Consider the following 14,737-nt stretch of genomic DNA (forward strand, 5'->3'; position numbering starts at 1 on the left):
GCTGGAATTAGTTGGTTGTAATTTTGGGTAGAGCAGACATTTCCATATGTCTGTGTTAGCTGCATGTGTGACAACTCCACCAGTCCTATTTATGATATAATTTACAAAGATTTTTACCCTTAAATTTTTTTTAATATATATATATATATACATACAGTGCCTTGCGAAAGTATTCGGCCCCCTTGAACTTTGCGACCTTTTGCCACATTTCAGGCTTCAAACATAAAGATATAAAACTGTATTTTTTGTGAAGAATCAACAACAAGTGGGACACAATCATGAAGTGGAACGACATTTATTGGATATTTCAAACTTTTTTAACAAATCAAAAACTGAAAAATTGGGCGTGCAAAATTATTCAGCCCCCTTAAGTTAATACTTTGTAGCGCCACCTTTTGCTGCAATTACAGCTGTAAGTCGCTTGGGGTATGTGTCTATCAGTTTTGCACATCGAGAGGCTGAAATATTTTCCCATTCCTCCTTGCAAAACAGCTCGAGCTCAGTGAGGTTGGATGGAGAGCATTTGTGAACAGCTGTTTTCAGTTCTTTCCACAGATTCTCGATTGGATTCAGGTCTGGACTTTGACTTGGCCATTCTAACACCTGGATATGTTTATTTTTGAACCATTCCATTGTAGATTTTGCTTTATGTTTTGGATCATTGTCTTGTTGGAAGACAAATCTCCGTCCCAGTCTCAGGTCTTTTGCAGACTCCATCAGGTTTTCTTCCAGAATGGTCCTGTATTTGGCTCCATCCATCTTCCCATCAATTTTAACCATCTTCCCTGTCCCTGCTGAAGAAAAGCAGGCCCAAACCATGATGCTGCCACCACCATGTTTGACAGTGGGGATGGTGTGTTCAGAGTGATGAGCTGTGTTGCTTTTACGCCAAACATAACGTTTTGCATTGTTGCCAAAAAGTTCAATTTTGGTTTCATCTGACCAGAGCACCTTCTTCCACATGTTTGGTGTGTCTCCCAGGTGGCCTGTGGCAAACTTTAAACAACACTTTTTGTGGATATCTTTAAGAAATGGCTTTCTTCTTGCCACTCTTCCGTAAAGGCCAGATTTGTACAATATACGACTGATTGTTGTCCTATGGACAGAGTCTCCCACCTCAGCTGTAGATCTCTGCAGTTCATCCAGAGTGATCATGGGCCTCTGGGCTGCCTCGGCCTCTGGGTCTTCTTCTTGTATGAGCTGAAAGTTTAGAGGGACGGCCAGGTCTTGGTAGATTTGCAGTGGTCTGATACTCATTCAATTTCAATATTATCGCTTGCACAGTGCTCCTTGGGATGTTTAAAGCTTGGGAAATCTTTTTGTATCCAAATCCGGCTTTAAACTTCTTCAAAACAGTATCTCGGACCTGCCTGGTGTGTTCCTTGTTCTTCATGATGCTCTCTGCGCATTTAACGGACCTATGAGACTATCACAGTGCAGGTGCATTTATACGGAGACTTGATTACACACAGGTGGATTGTATTTATCATCATTAGTCATTTAGGTCAACATTGGATCATTCAGAGATCCTCACTGAACTTCTGGAGAGAGTTTGCTGCACTGAAAGTAAAGGGGCTGAATAATTTTGCACGCCCAATTTTTCAGTTTTTGATTTGTTAAAAAAGTTTGAAATATCCAATAAATGTCGTTCCACTTCATGATTGTGTCCCACTTGTTGTTGATTCTTCACAAAAAAATACAGTTTTATATCTTTATGTTTGAAGCCTGAAATGTGGCAAAAGGTTGAAAAGTTCAAGGGGGCCGAATACTTTCGCAAGGCACTGTATGTTTTGTTTGATAATGTGCATATTTATATCCAAAAATCTCAGTTTACATTGGCACCTTACGTGCAGTAATGTTTTGATTCCAAAACATCCAGTGATTTTGCAGAAATACTCATAATAAACATTGATAAAAGATACAAGTGTTATTCACAGAATTAAAGAGAAACTTCTCCTTAATGCATTAATGCAACCGCTGTGTCAGATTTAAAAAAAATAACTTTACGGGAAAAAGCATCATCTGATAACAGCGCTCAGAACCCAAAACAGCCAGAGGAATATCTGCCATGTTGTGTAGTCAACAGAAGTCAGAAATAGCAAAATAAATATTCACTTACCTTTGATCTTCATCAGAATGCACTCCCAGGAATCCCAGTTCCACAATAAATGTTTGTTTTGTTCGATAATGTCCATCATTTATGTCCAAATACCTCCTTTTTGTTTGAGCGTTTAGCCCAGTAATCCAAATTCATCACGTGCGATCACTAAGAGCAGTCAAAGTCAATGAGTTCCGTTACAGTCCGTAGAAACATGTCAAACGATGTATAGAATCAATCTTTAGGATGTTTTTAACATAAATCTTCAATAATGTTCCAACAGGAGAATTCCTTTGTTTGTAGAATTGCGATGGAACAGAGCTCGCTCTCACGTGAATGAGCATCACAGGGCGCAAGGCATTCTAGCAGACCTCTGACTCATTCCCCTCTCATTCGGCCCCACTTCAAAGTAGAAGTATCAAACAAGGTTCTAAAGACTGTTGACATCTAGTGGAAGCCCATGGAATGAGTTGAAAAACAACCAACCTCAGATTTCCCACATCCTGGTTGGATTTTTTCTCAGGTTTTTGCCTGTCATATGAGTTCTGTTATACTCACAGATATCATTCAAACAGTTTAAGAAACTTCAGAGTGTTTTCTATCCAAATCTACTGATGATATGTATATATTAGCAATTGGGCCTTAGTAGCAGACAGTTTACTCTGGGCACCTTATTCATCCAAGCTTCTCAATACTGCCCCCAGCCATAACAAGTTAAGCCACTGCCATGTATATCTCACTAGTTCAGGGTATTTAAGCCTCTGTATATCCACTAATTCCAATATATCCATGACATTAATGAATTCCTTAAGTGCGGGAGGGGGATAGTTTGTAATGTAATTTTCTTTACGGGCCATGGAGGTATTTACAACCATATTAAAATATCCCACCATAATAAAGTCTAGTGTACATACTACCTCAACGAATCGGTGCCCCCCCCCCCGCACATTGACTCTGTATCGTTACCCCCCTGTATATAGTGTGTGTCTTGTTATTTTACTGCTGCTTTTTAGTTACTTTTATCTCTTTATTCTTATCCCTATTTTTTTTAACTGCATTGTTGGTTAGGGTTTCGTAAGTAAGCATTTTGCTGTAAGGTCTATACCTATTGTATTCAGCGCATGTGACAAATACATTTTTATTTGATTTGGTGTTGCTTGGTATAGTTGATAAGTTATTATATATTTTCATAGAAGCTTGGATCATTATTCGGACCGTATAGGTTAATAAGCCATATCTGTTTATGTTCTAATAACATATTTAAAATCATCCATCTACCTTGAGGATCTGTTTGGACAATTTGCTCATTTGGATCAAAATTACTGTTAATTCATATCCTCACCACTTTTGAATTTCTTTACCCATGGGAGAAATATACCCCCTCCCCCCAGTCCTTTTCCCACAAAACTATCTAAAATTGTTGAATGAGTTTCCTGTAAACGTCTCTTTTAGCCAGGTCAAATCGTCCTTTCTTATTATCTGCTAAGCCATTACAATTATAACTGGCTATACTTATTTCACCAATTACCATAATGAGACACAAGTTTCAATTCTATTTATCATGATATATGTTTGTAAACGTACCATTAAAAAGTAACATGATGATTGAGTGTCTATATAGCTGTACCATGATATTTGCGTTGCTACGAAGTAAATCTCCAATTGGTCCCCATTATTCCACCCACTAAAACCACTCATCATCCCGAGTTGGGTTGACATCCCAATGCCCGGCAGACCACCCCCGATCCCCCCGGATCCCAGGGCCCCGGAGAGACTGGAACCCATCCTTCGAAACGAGCACACAGTGCCACCCACAGAACAGAAGCAGATCAAACGCACTTCCATCGCCCTCACCTCAATTTGTATTTTATATAGAGCCATTAAAAAATATGTATATTAAAAATCCTGTTATTTTCCATAATTAGCAATTAATATTTGTAGTAATGTAGGCGGTTTATGTAACAGATTTTTACCTCCCACCAGTCTCACCATTACCAAAATTACATTACGGCAAGCAATTATTGTGATTCATCCTATATTGTCCCTAACATCTTTTACTCCCTCGCAACAGTTGTGGCACACACACCACCCACACACACTACCAAACATAGTCTCAGATTCTCAACAGTTGCACCATCCCAGAGCCTAACTCAAGAAAGGTAGTGATTTACGAATGCATATACAGTTGCAGCTGTTTGAGAAGGCAGGCAAAACTGAGCAAAAAGTAGGCAAAAATTAGTTGATTTGATTAACCATTGTCACGTCCTAGGTGATGGAGGTCAGATACACCCCGTTCCCCTGAAACACCCACACATGGTCCCCCGTTGTGACCATATTCTCAAGCATCTCTGTGTAGTCAGACCTTTGATTTTGTGCCACCATGGCCACAATAATATGCCCCCTCGCTTGAATGTCCGAGTGACCCCCTGCCCATGGGTTACTGCAGCTAGTGTTGCCAGCACTGCCACTGCCTGGGTGGGGGCACCCCACCCGGAATCTACACCGGCGAGGTACAAGGTCATCAAGGTTCTGGTTATATAGGGTTGTGGACCGTTCCATCAATATAGGACCATAAATAAATTAGATGTATTATTTATTTAAAAAATGTAGTTCCCCATGATAAGACAATAAATAAATAAGCTGTATAATTATAAAATGTATATCCCTCACCTGCACAAAATCAAAAGCTCTTTCACAACCCCTGCTCACAGACATACATTGGTTCTGGGATATGCAACCATTTCCTTTCTCACTCACTTAACGCCACACTTTCCCAAACACCAAAAATCACACACTACCCATCTCAATTAGAGGTCGACCGATTATGAATTTTCAACCGATTATTGGAGGACCAACAAGGCCGATATTTATTTATTTATTCATTAATTTGTAATAATGACAATTACAACAATACTGAATGAACACTTATTTTAACTTAATATAATACATCAATAAAATCAATTTAGCCTCAAGTAAATAATGACATTTTTTCAATTTGGTTTAAATAATGCAAAAACAAAGTGTTGGAGAAGAAAGTAAAAGTGCAATATGTGCTATGTAAGAACATATGAAAGCTGGTGGTTCCTTTTAACACGAGTCTTCAATATTCCCAGGTAAGAAGTTTTAGGTTGTAATTATTATAGGAGTTATAGGACCATTTCCCTCTATACCATTTGTATTTCATTAACCTTTGACTTTTAGATGTTCTTATAGGCACTTTAGTATTGCCAGTGTAACAGTATAGCTTCCGTCCCTCTCCTCGCTCCTCCCTGGGCTCGAACCAGCAACACAACGACAACAGCCACCACCGAAGCAGCATTACCCATGCAGAGCAAGGGGAACAACTACTAGAAGGCTCAGAGCGAGTGATGTTTGAAACGCTATTAGCGCTCCCTAACTAGCTAGCCATTTCACTTCAGTTACACCAGCCTCATCTCGGGAGTTGATAGGCTTGAAGTCATAAACAGCGCAATGCTTGACGCACAACGAAGAGCTGCTGGCAAAACACAAAGTGCTGTCTGAATGAATGTTTACGCGCCTGTTTCTGCCTAACACCGCTCAGTCAGATTATATGCAACGCAGGACATGCTAGATAATATCTAGTAACATCATCAACCATGTGTCGTTAACTAGTGATTATGATTGATTGTTTTTTATAAGATAAGTTTAATGCTAGCTAGCAACTTACCTTTGCTTACTGCATTTGCGTAACAGGCAGTCTCCTTGTGGAGTGCAACGGGAGAGAGGCAGGTCGTTAGCCTAGTGGTTAGAGCGTTGGACTAGTAACCGGAAAGTTGCAAGTTCAAATCCCCGAGCTGACAAGGTACAAATCTGTCGTTCTGCCCCTGAACAGGCAGTTAACCCACTGTTCCTAGGCCGTCATTGAAAATAAGAATTTGTTCTTAACTGACTTGCCTAGTTAAAAAAAGGTATGAACTTGAAATCGGCCCTAATTAATCGTCTATTCCGATTTATCAGTCAACCTCTAATCTCAATACACATATCCACATACTCTGCCTTCTGTCTGCTCTGTTTTTATTTCCACAATGTTGATGTTGAATTAGTGATTTTGTGTTCCAATTAGTTGTTATATTTGAAGATACAAAAAATACATGTATTTTTTATTTTATTACAATCCACAACATGGGTAGAATTGTGTTTCATTATTTGCCCCTATGCGAACTTACATTTTTAGAATAGCCTTATACTAAAATTGATTAAATTGTTAAACAATACCCCATAATGACAAAGCAAAAACAGGTTTTTAGATATTTTTGCTAATTTATTACAAATAAACTGAACCCTTTACTCAGTACTTTGTTGAAGCACCTATTGACAGCAATTACAGCCTCGAGTCTTCTTGGGTATGACGCTACAACCTTGGCACACCTGTATTTGGGGAGTTTCTCCCATTCTTCTCTGCAGATCCTATCAAGCTCTGTCAGGTTGGATGGGGAGCGTCGCTGCACAGCTATTTTCAGGTCTCTCCAGAGATGTTTGATCGGGTTCAAGTCCGGGCTCTGGCTGGGCCACTCAAGGACATTCAGAGACTTGTCCCAAAGCCAATCCTGCGTTGTCTTGGCTGTGTGTTTAAGGTTGATGTCCTGTTGGAAGGTGGACCTTCGCCCCAGGTCCTGAGCCCTATGGAGGAGGTTTTCATCAAGGACCTCTCTGTACTTTGCTCCGTTCATCTTTGCCTCGATCCTGACTAGTCTCTCAGTCCCTGCCGCTGAAAAAAACCCCACAGCATGAGTTTTTAGGTGCCTTTTGGCTATCATGTGGCTTCAGTCTGGCCACTCTACCATAAAGGCCTAATTATTTGAGTGCTGCAGAGATTGTTGTCCTTTTGGAAGGTTCTCCCATCTCCGTGAGCATTGGATTGTTGGTCACCTCCCTGACCAAGGCCCTTCTCCCCTGATTGCCCAGTTTGGCTGGGTGGCCAGCTTTAGGAAGCGTCTTGGTGGTTCCAAACATCTTCCTTTTAGGAATGAAGGAAGCCAATGTCCTTGCGGACCTTAAATGCTGCAGATCTATGCCTCAACACAATCCTGTCTCGGAGCTCTACGGACAATCCCTTCAACCGCAAGGCTTGGTTTTTGCTCTGACATGCATTGTCAACTGTGGGACCTTATATAGCCAGGTGTGAGCCTTTCCAAATCATGTCCAATCAATTGAATTTACCACAGGTGGACTCCAATCAAGTTGTAGAAATCTCAAGAATGATCCATGGAAACAGGATGCATCTGATCTCAATTTCGAGTCTCATAGCAAAGGGTCTGAATACTTATGAAAATAAGGTATTTATGTTATTATTTTTTAAATGTGCAAAGTTTTCTAAAAACCTGTTTCACTTTGTCGTTATGTGCTGTGTGTAGATCGATGAGGAAAATAATTCATTTAATCAATTTTAGAATAAAGCTGTAATGTAACAAAATGTGGAAAAAGTCAAGGCGTCTGAATACTTTCCGAATGCACTGAATCAAGAGAACATCCTTGGTCATCCCTTCTGCCTTTTGATCTGGCTAACTCACTAAACACATGGTTCATTTGTAAATTATGTTGGAGTGTGCCCCTGGCTCTCCGTAATTAAATAAAACATTTATGAAATGGTTCCGTCTGATCCTGTTTAATACAAGGAATTTGAAAAGATGTATACTTTTAATTTTACTTTTGATATCTTAGTATATTTTATCAATTACAATTACTTTTGATACTTAAGTATATTTAAAAGCAAATACTTTACTTCTACTCGAGTAGTATTTTACTGGGTGACTTTCCTTTCACTTGAGGCATTTTCTATTAAGGTATCTTTACTTTTACTTGAGACCTTAATAGAAAATGCATCTTTTACTCAAGTATGATGTTTGGGGACTTTTTCCACTACTGCAGACAAGGTACACTTGCACCTGTGCTAGAAGAAAACAGTGTTCCATTTTGCTCACCAGCTCACCAGCCAATCTCAGACTGAACCTTGTGCTTTGCTTGTAAAGAAAGCGAAATGACACATATGGAACTTCTCTATCAGCAAACAAAAGTCATTGAGAATTTACCTTTTTTAATAATGTATGTCTTGAATGCTTCTGATTTCTTGTTTATTTCCAGGAACTGCGCGATGACATGCCATCCATTTTAGCAGATGTTTTCAGTATACTGGGTGGGTATAACTCCAGTTTGGGCATATTGTGACAGTCATTTGCAATTTGTATGCCTAAATGTTTTTGTTTTTTAATCAGTTGGCAAATTACTGTAATGTTATCATGATATTCTGTTTTAATAATACATTTTTGACAGACATAGAGACCAGTTCTTTGGAGGAAAAAAACAAACGCGACCATTACACCCAGCTAGTGGGAGCATGTCTGGTAGGTATATTTCAAGTTTTTACTGCAGGTGCAAAAATATGTTATCGTGAAATTATGTCAAACTTTCACTAGGTGGTAGTATTGTTCAAACAAAACTCAACCTTTGTTTGTTGTATTTCCCATTGTAAGCCCAAAACACACAGTATTTGTTTCAAGCTTAAATAAGAACAAACTTTTTTTTAATTGGCTCTGAATTTAGAATATTATAGTAATGTTTGATTCTCTTCACAAATGTTAAAGGTGCAATCAGCAGTTACTACATCTATAAAAAAAAACAGCTTATGAATGATAATGTATGTAGAAATGAATTCTTATATATATATATATGCCTCATTAACTTTGTTCAACTGTCATATCCCATCAGAATCCAAAATACAGTGGGGCAAAAAAGTATTTAGTCAACCACCAATTGTGCAAGTTTTCCCACTTAAAAAGATGAGAGGCCTGTACTTTTCATCATAGGTACACTTCAACTATGACAGACAAAATGGGGAAAAAAATCCAGAAAATCACATTGTAGGATTTTTAATGAATTTATTTGCAAATTATGGTGTGTTGCAACCAGTCAGGATGTTGCAGCTGTATAACCGTTTGAGGATCTGAGGACCCAAATCTTTTCAGTCTCCTGAGGGGGAATAAGCGTTGTCGTGCCCTCTCTGACTCTTTTGTGTGTTTGAACCATGATAGTTTGTTAGTGATGTGGACACCAAGGAACTTGAAGCTTTCTATCCGCTCCACTACAGCCCCATTGATGTGAATGGGGGCGTGCTCGGCACACCTTTTCCTGTAGTCCACTATCAGCTTATTTGTCTTGCTCACATTGATGGAGAGGTTGTTGTCCTGGCACCACACTGCCAGGTCTCTGACCTCCCTATAAGTTGTCTCGTTGTCAGTGATCAGGCCTACCACCGTCGTGTCGTCAGCAAACTTATTGATGGTGTTGGAGTCATGCGCGGACATGGAGTGAACAGGGCGTACAGGAAGGGTCTAAGCACGCACCCCTGATAGGCCCCTGCGTTGAGTGTCAGCGTGGCAGATGTGTTACCTACCCTTACAGATGTGTTACCTACCCTTACCACCTGGGGGCAGCCCGTCAGGAAGTCAAGGATCCAGTTGCAGAGGGAGGTGTTTAGTTCCAGGGTCCTTAGATTAGTGATGAGTTTTGAAGGCACGAATGCTGAGCTCTGGTCAACAAACAGCATTCTGTTTTGTCCAGGTGGGACAAGGGCAGTGTGGAGTGCAATAGAGATTGCATAATTTGTGGATCTGTTGGGGCGGTATGCGAATTGTAGTCTAGGTTTTCTGGGAGGATAGTGTTGAGCCATGACCAACCTTTCAAAGCACTTCATGGCTACAGTCATGAGTGCTATAGGGTGGTAGTCATTTAGGCAGGTTACCTTGGCTTTCTTGGGCACAAAAACTATAGGGGTCTGCTGGAAATGTAGGTATTACAGACTCGGTCAGGGAGAGGTCGCCACTGAAGACACTTGCTATTTGATTAGCGCATGCTCGTGAGTACACGTCCTGATAATCAGTCTGGCCCCGCCGCCTTGTGAATGTTGACATGTTTAAAGGTCTTACTCACATTTTGATATCATGTATGGTCAGTACTTGCATCCGTCGCTCTGTTTATGAATTTAAGACTAGTTCTGTTTCTCCAGCCCCATCCATCAGCTTTTTACCAAAACTGCGTGAGAACACTTTGTTTTTGTTTCAACTGCTGATTGCCGCTTTAAATTTGCTATCTTTCATAACCATATAAGATATATTTACCAGTCTTTGTATGACACTTGTTTGTTTTCCTCCTGCCCTCTCTTTCAGTTATTTGTGCCAGATGCCATCCTGAAGGAGAGACTGGACCCAGAGACACTGGAGTCCCTAGGACTCATAAAGCAAGCCCATCAGTTCAACCAGAAAATCGTCAAAATCAAGACCAAGCTATTGTAAGGGGAGCAGTGACTTACTTTCATATGTAAAAAGCAAAAATCTGGTAATGTTCAGTGTCAAAAGGTCAACAGCGTAGTAAATTGGTCTGTCCAAGTAGCCAAATTAAAAACAGTGTTAAAGGTTAAAACCCACATAGTCACCGTCCAGAACCTGGGTTAGCTGCTGTTATCCCCAGGATAGGTCAGGGCACATCTGTTACTCAGCTGGGCTGACTGTGCTGGAGAAGCGGTTAACCCAAGGTTGCATCTCCATCCCTGTTTTATCCACCTCACAACCTGTGGCTGTAGTGTTTAATACGTGACTATTTACACTATAGGATGAAAGCTTTGCCATGAATGTCAATTGTAATTAATGTCAGCACAGAATGTAGATAATGGCATTACTTTAGTTGTTAATATTCTCTCAGGCTGTTGTTCAGACACCACTTTGTTGCAATACATGGTCATTCTGGCCGTATATTGTTATATTATTCTGTAATACACTAGAGACACAATAAATAATCATTTCATTCACATTCAAATGTGGGCCTAAAATTGTCTCATGGTTGTGTAGTGTGGGGCCTCCTATATATTATTTTCAACTCTGTCCCCTTAGTTACAAGCAGCAGAAGTTCAACTTGCTAAGGGAAGAGAATGAGGGCTATGCCAAGCTGATCACTGAGCTGGGCCAAGACCTCTCAGGCAACATCACTAGCCACGTCGTCCTAGAGAGCATCAAGTCCCTGATAGGTATGAAACCCCTCGTCTTTTTACATTGTCATCACGTTCTCTACAGCCAAGACACAACTGCCCCTTGTGTCACTCTTTGATTTAGTGTGTTTTCTGTGACGGTTATGAATAATTTCTGAGATCAGCCCTGAAAGTAATGGAGATTAGAATTTTGGCAGAAGTGCTTTTTACAGTTTAAGTTGAGGATTCAAATGTTACCTGGGATGTGAATAGTTGTAGAACAGTACCTGACCAGTTAGACTCCCACATGGGATTTAGATAACACATCTCCATATTTGGTACCCAAGTTATTCAGATGTCATTTGTACACTTACCCCATCTCCACCCTGCAGGATGCTTCAACCTGGACCCCAACCGCGTTCTGGACATCATCCTGGAGGTGTACGAGTGTCGCTCTGACCAGGATGAGTTCTTCCTGCCCCTCATCAAGTCCTACATGTGTGAACCCCTCACCCTCTGCCACATCCTGGGCTTCAAGTTCAAGTTCAACCAGGTGAGAGAGAGCAGACTCCCCAATGGACATTGACTGTCTGCACTCTGCAGCCTGTCTGAAACCTGCCACAAAGAAACTGTACAAATGGGTATTTGTGAGGAGCTACCTGCACAAGTAGCAGAGAAATCCATAAACAATTTAAATGAAAAGACTTCAAGGTCTTATTGATGAGAACATAAGTCTTGCCCAGGTTTGGAATTTTCTCCAGCTATTCTCCCTTGACCTGCAGGAATGAGGAAAAATGGTGCAGTCAGACCAGGTGTGAATAGTAATGCTGCCCGGCACTGGAATACACCCTTTAGCTCCAAGTTGGGGATCAAAGGACATCAGAGTCAATTTCTATATTGATCTGTACTAGACCCCCTATCCGTTAGCTGTTTCTCAGTACACAATGAGTATTCTCTGACTGTTCTCTCCCCCAGGAGCCTAATGAAGAGACCCCTACTTCACTCTACCACATTGCTGCCGCCCTCCTCCACCACAAACTCATAGAGCTGGAGGACCTCTATGTGCATGTAAGCATCTCTCAACTCACACTGTCTCACGTATAAATATAATTTTATATACAGTGCATTCGGAAAGTATTCTGACCCTTTGACTTTTTCCACGTGTTATTACGTTACAGCCTTGTTCTAAAATGTATTAAATCGTATTTATCCCCTCAACATTCTACAGTATACACAACACCCCTAAATGATAAAGCAAAAACAGGTTCTTAGATTTTTTTAATGCAAATTTTAAAATAAAATTATCAAACTGAAATATCACATTTACATAAGTATTCAGACCCTTTACTCAGTACTATGTTGAAGCACCTTTGGCAGTAATTACAACCTCAAGTCTTCTTGGGTATGACGCTACATGCAGATCGTCTCAGAGTCTCAGGTTGAATGGAGAGCGTTGCTGACCAGCTATTTTCAGGCTTCTCCAGAAATATTTGATTGGGTTCAAGTCTGGGCTCTGGCTGGGCCACTCAAGGTCATTCAGAGACTTGTCCTGAAGCCACTCCTGCATTGTCTTGGCTGTGTGCTTGGGTTGTTGTCCTGTTGGAAGCTAAACCTTCACCCCGGTCTGAGGTCCTGAGCGCTCTGGAGCAGGTTTTCATCAAGGATCTCACTGTACTTTGCTCCGTTCATCTTTCCCTCGATCTTGACTAGTCTCTCAGTCCCTGCACTGAAAATAATCCCCACAGCATGATGCTACTACCACCATGCTTCTCCATGGGGATGGTGCCAGGTTTCCCCCAGACGTGACGCTTGGCATTCTGACACATTGGTGCGGCTGGCTTCCGAGTTAAGCGAGCAGTGTGTCAAGAAGCAGTGCGGCTTGGTTGGGTTGTGTTTTGGAGGACGCATGGCTCTCGACCTTCGCCTCTCCCGATTCCGTACGGGAGTTGCAGCGATGGGACAAGACTGTAACTACCAATTGGGGGAGATAAAGGGGGTACAAAAAAAAGAAACATTTAAGAATGATGAAGGCCACTGTTTTTGGGGACATTAAATACTGCAGACATTTTTTGTTACCCTTCCCCAGATCTGTGCCTCGACACAATCTTGTCTCGGAGCTCTACGGACAATTCCTTCGACCTCATGGCTTGGTTTTTGCTCTGACATGCACTGTCAACTGTGGAACCTTATATAGACAAGTGTGTGCCTTTCCAAATCATGTCCAATCAATTGAATTTACCACAGGTGGACTCCAAGTTGTAGAAACATGTCAAGGATGATCAATGGAAACAGGATGCACCTGAGCTCAATTTCGAGTCTCATAGCAAAAGGTCAGAATACTTATGTAAATAAGGTATTTCTGTTTTTTTATTTTTAATACATTTGTAAAAAAATTCAAAACTGGTATTGCTTTATTATGTGTAGATTGATGAGACAAATAATGTAATCCATTTTAGAATACGGCTGTAATTTAACAAAATGTGGAAAATGTCAAGAGGTCTGAATACTCTCCGAATGCACTGTATAAGGTTTAAGACTAACATTGTTTGTCCTCAGTGAATGCCCAATTGTGCAGCAGGTGATCCAATAAGAAAATGGAATCGCATTGTACTGTAAGCTGTGACCTGACATATGACTGAGTCTGTCCTGTCCTCTGTGCCTCTGCCTTGCCCTCCCAGCTGATGCCACTGGATGCCAGCATTGTAGAGGAGCACAAGAGAGAGATCACGGAGGCCAAGCAGATCGCCCGCAAGCTCACCATGGTGGTGGTGCCCTCCGAGAAGATGGAGGACAAGGAGAGAGAGAAGGAGAAAGAGGAGGAGAAGAACGACAAGGTAAAGCCATCTCATGACAATCACTCAACATGTATTTTTAGCATTGGAAAAACATGTCTGCACGTTTTGAGTTCTGCTTCTGTACTAAAGCACTACTTCCATCAAGTGTCCTTCTTTGTTTTCCATGATGAATCCCAGTCATTGTAAGGCTGCCTCAGTGTGTAGCTGAAGGCAAAGGAAATGCTTTATTTTTGTGTGTGTATTAACGAGGTGCTAATCAGTGTCTGTCCGAAGCAGAGCGTGCTACTGAGGACCACAGACTGTACAGGCAGTGATTGATGGACCAGAGGAGGTCTGTTAGGTAGCGCTGCAGCGGTCAGGCCACAGCCACAGAAGTGTTAAACGTACAGACTCCACACGGCCCCCTTCTCCACCCCCTATCATCATCCCACGCGCTAACGCTAACGAATAGCAACACTGAAGGCTTTTGTGGGCCATGTTTCTAAAATAACTCCAGCCTCCAGCCCAAGCGCCGGATTGTCAGATTGCATCTCAGTCAACTGGGTACCCACGTCATGCTAATGCTAAATTGCGTGAATATCTGTTTCAACAATAGTTTTGCTGTGGCTTAAAAAACATTTCAAAATTAACCCCACAGTGTGAGATGAGGGCACATTTTCAGAATAGCCTGGTCGCAAAAAGAAGACAGTGTGACATTAAAGGAGCAGAATATCCGCTCGTCCTCTAGCTAGCTCTCTCATCCCACGGTCACAGCCTCTCCCTGACAGCACTGCCTTGTTACTGTGCTGTGTCACAGTTGGTTGTGTCAGTCACACAAATGAAGTGCAGCGTCAGATAGGATGAGGGATTTCTACATTTCCTTGTTCC

General features: G+C 41.3%; 1 protein-coding gene across 2 annotated transcripts in view; it reads left to right on the forward strand.

Moving 5' to 3' along the window:
- The window catches only part of LOC135550591 (THO complex subunit 2-like), a 62,615-nt gene that overhangs the window by 4,957 nt on the left and 42,921 nt on the right, over window positions 1-14,737 (forward strand). For both annotated transcript variants that reach the window (XM_064981538.1, XM_064981540.1), the window contains exons 4-10: window positions 8,201-8,252; window positions 8,390-8,460; window positions 10,282-10,403; window positions 11,002-11,135; window positions 11,468-11,628; window positions 12,051-12,143; window positions 13,754-13,909. In XM_064981538.1, coding sequence (XP_064837610.1) covers window positions 8,201-8,252; window positions 8,390-8,460; window positions 10,282-10,403; window positions 11,002-11,135; window positions 11,468-11,628; window positions 12,051-12,143; window positions 13,754-13,909 — 789 coding nt within the window. The remainder of the gene's footprint in view (window positions 1-8,200; window positions 8,253-8,389; window positions 8,461-10,281; window positions 10,404-11,001; window positions 11,136-11,467; window positions 11,629-12,050; window positions 12,144-13,753; window positions 13,910-14,737) is intronic.

The sequence above is a fragment of the Oncorhynchus masou genome, chromosome 12 (assembly GCF_036934945.1).
Source record: "Oncorhynchus masou masou isolate Uvic2021 chromosome 12, UVic_Omas_1.1, whole genome shotgun sequence".
Lineage (NCBI taxonomy): Eukaryota > Metazoa > Chordata > Actinopteri > Salmoniformes > Salmonidae > Oncorhynchus > Oncorhynchus masou.